Genomic DNA, 7,752 nt, shown 5'->3' on the forward strand with positions numbered 1-7,752 from the left:
AGTATATTCATGAATAATTAGAAATATTATATTTGTATGTTTGAATGCTTCCGCTTGAGATTATGTCACATGACGTCGCATAGAAACATGAATATGAACTGCATATCATGCATGGCTTAACTAGTTCCTAAACCGAGAGCAGCAGCTAAACCGCGTTATGACAAATTTCCGCACTCATCTAAATTCTAAATTAATTGATAATAGAGTATCATGCTTAAAATAGAGTTAAAAGAAATTGGAATTTCAAGACACGATTAACCATACCAATTGACAAGGTAAATATAAATTTAATGGGAGTCTCTCTGAGCTATGCAAATGTAATCGCTCATTTTTTAGACACTAATAATATAATTAACTTTATCTTAATTCTGAAGAGATCAATAAATACGTCAATTGAAGTGACATAAAATCTACGTGAAAAATTCAATTGAGAAAAATCACGAACAAGATCAATTTTTTTTTTCACTAAATAAATAAAAAAAATACAATGAAAGAATAATATCATTCTCTTTTATATTAGGAGAATATACCTCATTTAAAATAACACTAAGAGACACTTGTGTTTTTCTATCTAAGTTGGGATGATAAGAAAACATTTTCTCTTAAATTTTGGAATAATTTCAAATGAAGAATAAGCCATATATTTATAGATAAACATAGCCACCATTTAAAATGTGTAGCCACCGAATCAATTTGCTTCACCGTTTAAATTGTGGGCTAAGGTTTGAGCGGGGTAGCTCAACTAGCGAGTTTGAGCACTAGGGGTTTGTAGTGCTTAGGGTTCGATATTTGGGTACGGTAAATCCTTGGAATTCTTTGTGGATCAGAGGGAAAAAGTTTCTCTTGATAGAGAATTAGTTCATTACTCTTTCGGTAACATAATTTAATATACTCGTTGTTCCAATAAAGAGGTAACATTTGAAGTCGTATTGCAAGGACATGATAGCCGAAAGAGATTGAACAAGAATATCTCCGAATTTCTAAAAAATAATTGTGTAACCATCAAAGAAATAGTGTAGCCTAAAAGACAATGAGACTTCACCATTTTACATCAATATATTGGCGATGACAACAATTTTTTTTGGTTACAATTATTGGCAGCACTTAGCTATAACCTAAGGTGAAACTTTCTGCACTGAATGTACAGTGACATCAAAGGAAAAGAACAAGAAAAAAAATGAAACAATAGAAGATGAAGCATGTTCAAGCTTTTGGCAATAAGATGAAGGTATTTCTTTTAAACAGATTTTAACTTATAACCTCGTTCAAAATACGCAGACCTATTAACCCACTCGTAGCAAAATCCCAATCTCATTCCTCAAATTCCGTTTGGGTGTTTGGTTCGGATTTTTCAAGAAGTTAGCCATGTTTCTCAACGTGTCTTTTTTGAATTTCCTTTGGTCGAAGTTTTTGAAAAAATTTGCCATATATCCGCTTTGCCTGTTTATATTTGTGTGGGAAATTGAAAAAAGAACATTGTTGAAAACTACCTCTTGCAAGATGACATTTTAAGTTGTTTAGGCTAATGGGAGAAAGAAGACCATTTCATGGCCAAAAATATCCTCTATTAAGCAATAGTATTTGTCACAAGGATTATTTCGTAGTTTGAAATTATTTTCCAATCAATTTTTTATTTCTGATTAAATATAGACTCGGTAAATTTAATCTAATTTTTCTGGTAAAATTTTGGCCAATTAAATAACTTTTTTTCAACTTTCTTATCAAATTTATTTTTCTATCAAATTTCTAGTAATTGAATTTTTTTGATAAAAAAAAATTATCTAGTACTAAATGCCTCTTTAAATTTTTATTTTTTATTTTTTATTTCCAAGATGGGTCATACGACGTAAAAAAAAAGAAGGGCATCGTGGTCCATCGTTATACGGTACCATTCATGAGGAAACGACACCGGCTCCTTGTCGTGTACTCGTGTTGGTGTTGCTGCGGGAACTAACGAAGAATCACGTTTTCATTTTCCGATTCCTGTGGGTCGACGTCGCGGGGAACAGAGGTGATGGACATAACTGTTTTGTATTTGGAACCTTTTGGTGAATCACGTTTGACTTAACTTCACCGTTTGGGTTTTTGAAAGGGAAGAAACACATATCTTCATCTTCATCATCATCATCATGTAAGGAATTACAGCACATTTCCAAGTTTGAATATATCATTCTTTGAACTCTCTGATTCAAAGTCTCTAGAGATTGAAATTCTTGCTTTCCGTACAGTTACAGTTACAGATCTGATCTGCGTCTTAGTCATACATATAGTGGATCACTGCTTATATCTCACGACCTGATAACTTTCAAGGTACCACTCTCTCCTTCAAACTTCAAATTCATCAACATTTTCACTAATTTTTATTTTTATTTTTATTTTATTTTTTTGTTAAAATCAAAACCAACTTAGAACGCTGCTTGTTTTGCCTAAGTTAATCTTTAACCTTGAAGATCGAAGAATATCATCTACGAGGTTGAGTTGCAATATAATCTGTCATAGAGATATGATATAAAACCTTACCGTAACCTAACCTTTGCCAAACAGCTTAAGTTTTCGGATTGAAATTATTCTTTACATGTATTAGAGTTTTCCTCATCAACTGCTCATGATTTGGATCGATGAAGCACCGATACTCCTTAATTTTTTTTTCAAAGTATCAGATACGCGCGTATCCGAAACGTATCGGACACGTTTTGTATGGTAATCGACATCCTGTACCATCGAGAACGTATCGAAAACGCCGTATCGGTGCTTCGTAGATTTGGATCACCCAATTCTATTAATAAATAATTAAATATTGTGGCCTGACAATTTGAGTTTTTGAGTTGAAATATTTCTTTACATAATCCATGAAGATGATAATACATGCATCTGAATGGATCCTCTAAGTTACAAGTGAGACTGGTCACGATTCAAAACATTAAAGCATAAAATTAATTTATAATGAATTGGTGTTTTCTTTTTTTCTGTTAAATCCTCAGACATGGATGATAGCTGTGCTGTGTGTGCTGAGACACTGGAGTGGACTGCATATGGACCCTGTGGCCATAGGGAGGTTTGCTCGACCTGTGTTATTCGTCTGCGTTTCATCTGCACTGATAATCATTGCTGTATCTGCAAGTCCATCTCCAACATTATTTTTGTCACCAAGGTTGGCCCTCACCATTTTTCTTTTAGTTACTACTGTTCAATAGTTTGGGTTTAAGAACAACTTTGATGCCAAAGGACAATATTTTCTCTCCTAATGGATCCAACTAAATGTTTTGTTACCATATGATTAAATGATTCAACCATGTTAATTTTTGTGCTTTAATCAAATAATCTTCTAACACTGCAAGTTTATGGCTTTTGTACTTGAAATATACTTGTGTTATTTAGTGCTGGCTATTTTTTTTTTTTTTTTTTTTTTTCCTTATCATAATTTTATTGTCCCTTTCTATTTGTTTTCCCCCTACAGGCTTTAGGAGATTATACAAGGATGATAAATGACTTTTCAGTATTTCCAACCAATCCAAGAGAGGGTAAAGTTGGGTCATATTGGTATCATGAAGGAACACAAGCATATTTCGATGATGTAGATCACTACAGGACAATAAAGGCAATGTGCAGGCTTTCATGTGGAGTTTGTGATAAGATAAATGACAAGGAAAGCAAAGGAACAAAGATAACAGCTGAGTTCAATAGCATCGAACAGCTGGAAAGTCATCTGTACCATCGGCATAGGCTGTTCATGTGTAGTCTGTGCTTGGAAGGTCGGAAGGTGAGATATGTTTAGTTGAAATCATGTTCTCAATTCAGTGTTGTATATGTCTTTTTAAGTGTTATGCTGATCCGTTTATACCAAATGAAATGTTACTTACACACTTACAACAACATATTTTGGTCTCTCGCAACCTTTTGGTGGTCTCTGTGACCATCAAGATTCACTCAGACAACATTATGTGAGAGGTATAATGCTAAAATAAGAACTGGTGGGAAAGGCAAAAGACCAAGTCCAAACATGAGAAACTAAAAATACAAAAGGACAAAATGAAGAAAGTGGACAAATGACAGAGAAAAAGGAAGTTCTGGAATCTTTATTTAGATAGGAACTCAATTTTTTATTTTAAACATATAAGCAAGCATCTAAATCTGTCAAGCGTGTGCCTCTGGGCAGTTGGTTCCTGACATAGAAGTTGTCACTAGTCCCAATGGGGGGCACATAGTATGTAATTAGTTTGCCTTGTAGATTTTCTTTCTCTCTCTATTTGTAAACAGACAAAAGATACTGTTAGGAAATTTCTTGTGAAATTTTTTTCGTACATTGTTGTTGATTGCTAAGATAGTTTTATATGAATTCTGCTCTACAAATTCTTCAAAACTGTTATTTGGTATAGAGATTTTAATGTCAATTATTCAGTTTGCCTTTACTAACCTCTAGCTTTTCCCCAGATATTTATATGTGAGCAAAAGATGTATAATAAGGCACAACTGAATCAACATTTAAAGACTGGTGACTCAGTGATTGATGGCAATGAATATGAAAGAGGTGGGTTCATGGGGCATCCTATGTGTGAATTTTGCCAGAACCCATTCTATGGAGAAAATGAACTGTACTCACATATGTCTAGGGAGCACTATACTTGCCACATATGCCAAAGGTAAAATGTTATTGTTTACCATTATTTTGCATTTTGTGATCAAAAGATTAGGTGAGTTCAGTGATTTACTTTGTCTTATGTCCCCTCTGTCTCGTTTAATGCAGGCTGCACACTGGACAGTATGAATACTACAAAGATTATGATCACTTAGAGGCTAGTTCTATATTTTCTTACCTGGCGATATTTCATGATTTTCCAGTGATCCTTTTTAAGAATTTCTTTTCTCAGTTGAAATTCATGATTCTCAGATACATTTTCGTCAAGAGCATTTCTTATGTGAAAATGGGGCTTGCGTTGAAAGTAAATTTATTGTGTTTGCTACTGAAACTGAGATGAAGGTAATCTTGTGGCTAAACATATATGAAATTATTTTTTACTCTAACTATAGTGTAGTCAGATTATTAACTTTGCTTCATATGTTATATAGAGAATGCTATATAATTTAAACCTGATATTGCAGAAACATAATGCTGCAGAACACACAGGCTGTGCATCTCTCTTCAGGCGCAATGCTGTTCATCAGGTTTGTATGCACTTTCAGATTCTTGCATTTCATTTTTATATCTTAGTTGTTTATTTTCCCTCTACTGCAACTTTTTGAAAATTAAAATCGTGTTTTGCTTTAATCCCTTATTCATCTGTATTCTAGATTTCCTTACAGCGACAGTTTGGCAGATTGCTACTTCTGTCCGTATTTGTTTCCATATACTAACAAGCTTTTGCCATCATCAGGGCAATGGGAATGATTGTCAAGGCAGAGAGCATAGTTATAATCATGATTCATTGGTCAATCAACGTTTTTGGGCTATTCAACCCAGTTTTCGGACAGTCATTGAAGAAAACATCAGTGATGCTTCATCAAGTGTGCAGAGATTTAACAAAGTAAAGGCGAGTGACACTGAGTCTGATGTTAATTCTTTTGACATATTAGCTGCACTTCAATCTGAGTCATCTCTAGGATGCAATCATGATTTAGGCCAAACCTCTAGGAATGGAATGCTAGAAGAATCATCATTTCCTCCTCTTCCATCAGCTGCAAGAAGGAGTAAACATAAATTTAACAATTGTTCAGAAGAAAGGAGGGAGAAAAAAATGGCAGCTTGCCTTCGCCACCAAAACAAAAGAACTTCTTCTGGTCTTAGTTCTCAGGCTTGGCACACAACAATTTATCAACCTACCTCATCAGGCAGCAGTTCTCACCAGTCAACTCTGGCAGCTGATCCTGCATCTCTGTCATTCTCTGATTTCCACTGTTTCTCCCGGAGCAAGTCGGCAACAGTTAATGGATGTATTTCATCTGGCCCTTCAGCCTCTTCTCAGGCTCCGTTAACTGCAGATGTTAAAATCATGCCAGTTGATGTGGCTAGTTCATTGAGAAATTTCAGTAGCACTAGTACGACCAACCACTCTGCTTCTGCTTCAAACCCGGTAGACACAGGGTCTTTGAGAAAATCTACTAAATTGCCTCCCATTTCAGTTACTTTGAATAACGAGGTTCAGTCAAGTGGTCAGCTGGTGCTGAAGGGAGAAGATGTTCAGAAAGCCAATAAGTTGCTTTTGGAAAAAATTCGTGCCACTGTAGGTTTTGATGATAATAAGTTAATTGATTTTAGGAAAGCATCTGCTGGTTTTCGACGAGGATCAATGAATTCTGGGGAATTCCTTGCCAAGGTGCATGAATTTGGCTTGTCCCATCTTACTCTTGAGCTAGCTAGACTCTGTCCTGATGCTCAGAAGCAAAAAGAACTCATTGAAACTTACTACTTAAATGCGAGAAGTTGTCACGATAAAGTTCATTTGTGCAATGACAGTGGTCAGCCTAAAAAGCAAAAGAACTCCAGAAAAGGTAAGGAGAAATGTGGAGAGGATGGGACAAATTTTAATCTGATTGATAATTCTATAAATGGCTTGAGTAATTTGCAGTTGAAGTGTAAGCCTTCTGATAGGGAAGTAAATGTTTTATCAGAACATGATTATTGTTGTGACAAAGGAAAGTCAAAGGTTTCAGTTGATGAAGATGAAATAGGCAATTCATCTTCTGCTAGACCATCAAGGATGGAGAAACGGAACAAAAATGTTTCTCAGTCAGCTGGGGCTGGTGGTGGTTCAAAACAAAACCTGGGGACTGGAGCAGGTGGTAACAAGCAGCAGCAGAAGATGCCAAAGTTCCTAAGGAAACGTCTTGGCAATGATGATGCTGCCGTTACAGACCTTGATGATTACGATCCTGTTTCCAGTAATGTACAAGAAAGATCAAATGGAAATAAGGAGCCTCCTAGGCAGCTGCCAGTTCGTGGAGTCTGGAGGAATGGAGGAGGCAAGAGACTTGTTGCAATGACACAGGGTAAACTTACAATTACAAAGTAGTTGTTTGGTTTTATGATCAGTTTATGATGTTGAAAATGCCAAATTGTATGTTATTACTTTTTATCCCCCTCCCAACTCGGCCTTTGGTACACAATTAACCTTTCTATTTCTCCCTCCCTAGTCTAATTTTTTTTTTTTTTAAAAAAAAACCTCCACTAATAATGCTATCTATTTTAAACAATACTATGACTCCTAACAGAAAAAAATAAAAAATATATCTCCAAAAAATTAATAAATAAAAAATAAAAAGTCATAATCCGTACATGTCATTCTAATATCAGGCTAATCATTTTTTTTTTCCTTTCAAAGCAGTCTTTGCGATTTCCCCCCTCTGTTGAACATCACTTTTTGTTCCGAGTTCAATGTCTTATAATTGTACTTGCCATGAATCAATGAGCAGCTGGCTTGCCCTTTTTTGTTGTTTGACTAGTTCCGATGAATTAATTACAGATGGTGATAGTAAAACTAGCCATCGTTTTAAGATGTGTTTTTCGACTTTCAAGGAAGCCATTGTGTTTTGTCCGGCCCATATTCATAAGCTCATTCGGATCCACTCTTAAAAGTCAACTTTTAAATCTTTTCGGAAAGCATTTGGTAGAGGATAAAATTTTTTTTTTTATCAGGTAAATATAATTATTGGAAAAATTGTGGAAAAGTAAGTTTGCTGGTAAAATTGAAAAAAATTTGGTTGCTGGTAAAGTAAGTTTGCTGGTAAAAAATTTTTTGTAAGTCTATATTTGGTTGA

The 7,752-nt window shown here is 35.0% G+C and overlaps 1 protein-coding gene across 1 annotated transcript; it reads left to right on the top strand.

Moving 5' to 3' along the window:
- Positions 1-1,925: 1,925 nt before the first annotated feature.
- LOC133310342 (uncharacterized) lies at positions 1,926-7,154 on the top strand. Its single transcript, XM_061511259.1, has 9 exons — positions 1,926-2,131; positions 2,229-2,310; positions 2,982-3,151; positions 3,458-3,760; positions 4,432-4,640; positions 4,745-4,793; positions 4,889-4,978; positions 5,101-5,163; positions 5,373-7,154. The coding sequence occupies exons 3-9, from the start codon at positions 2,984-2,986 to the stop codon at positions 7,005-7,007; spliced, it is 2,517 nt and encodes an 838-aa protein (XP_061367243.1). The 5' UTR covers positions 1,926-2,131; positions 2,229-2,310; positions 2,982-2,983; the 3' UTR covers positions 7,008-7,154.
- Positions 7,155-7,752: the final 598 nt, after the last annotated feature.

Source organism: Gastrolobium bilobum, unplaced genomic scaffold, assembly GCF_033153095.1.
Source record: "Gastrolobium bilobum isolate Gb01-03AN ecotype WA unplaced genomic scaffold, APGP_CSIRO_Gbil_v1 utg7354, whole genome shotgun sequence".
NCBI lineage: Eukaryota > Viridiplantae > Streptophyta > Magnoliopsida > Fabales > Fabaceae > Gastrolobium > Gastrolobium bilobum.

Excerpts from the sequence above, each read along its gene's own strand:
- LOC133310342 (XM_061511259.1), top strand. The coding sequence starts at position 2,984 with ATGGATGATAGCTGTGCTGTGTGTGCTGAGACACTGGAGTGGACTGCA. Across the intron at positions 4,979-5,100 it reads CTACTGAAACTGAGATGAAG|AAACATAATGCTGCAGAACA; the intron begins GTAATCTTGTGG and ends CTGATATTGCAG. Across the intron at positions 5,164-5,372 it reads GGCGCAATGCTGTTCATCAG|GGCAATGGGAATGATTGTCA; the intron begins GTTTGTATGCAC and ends TGCCATCATCAG.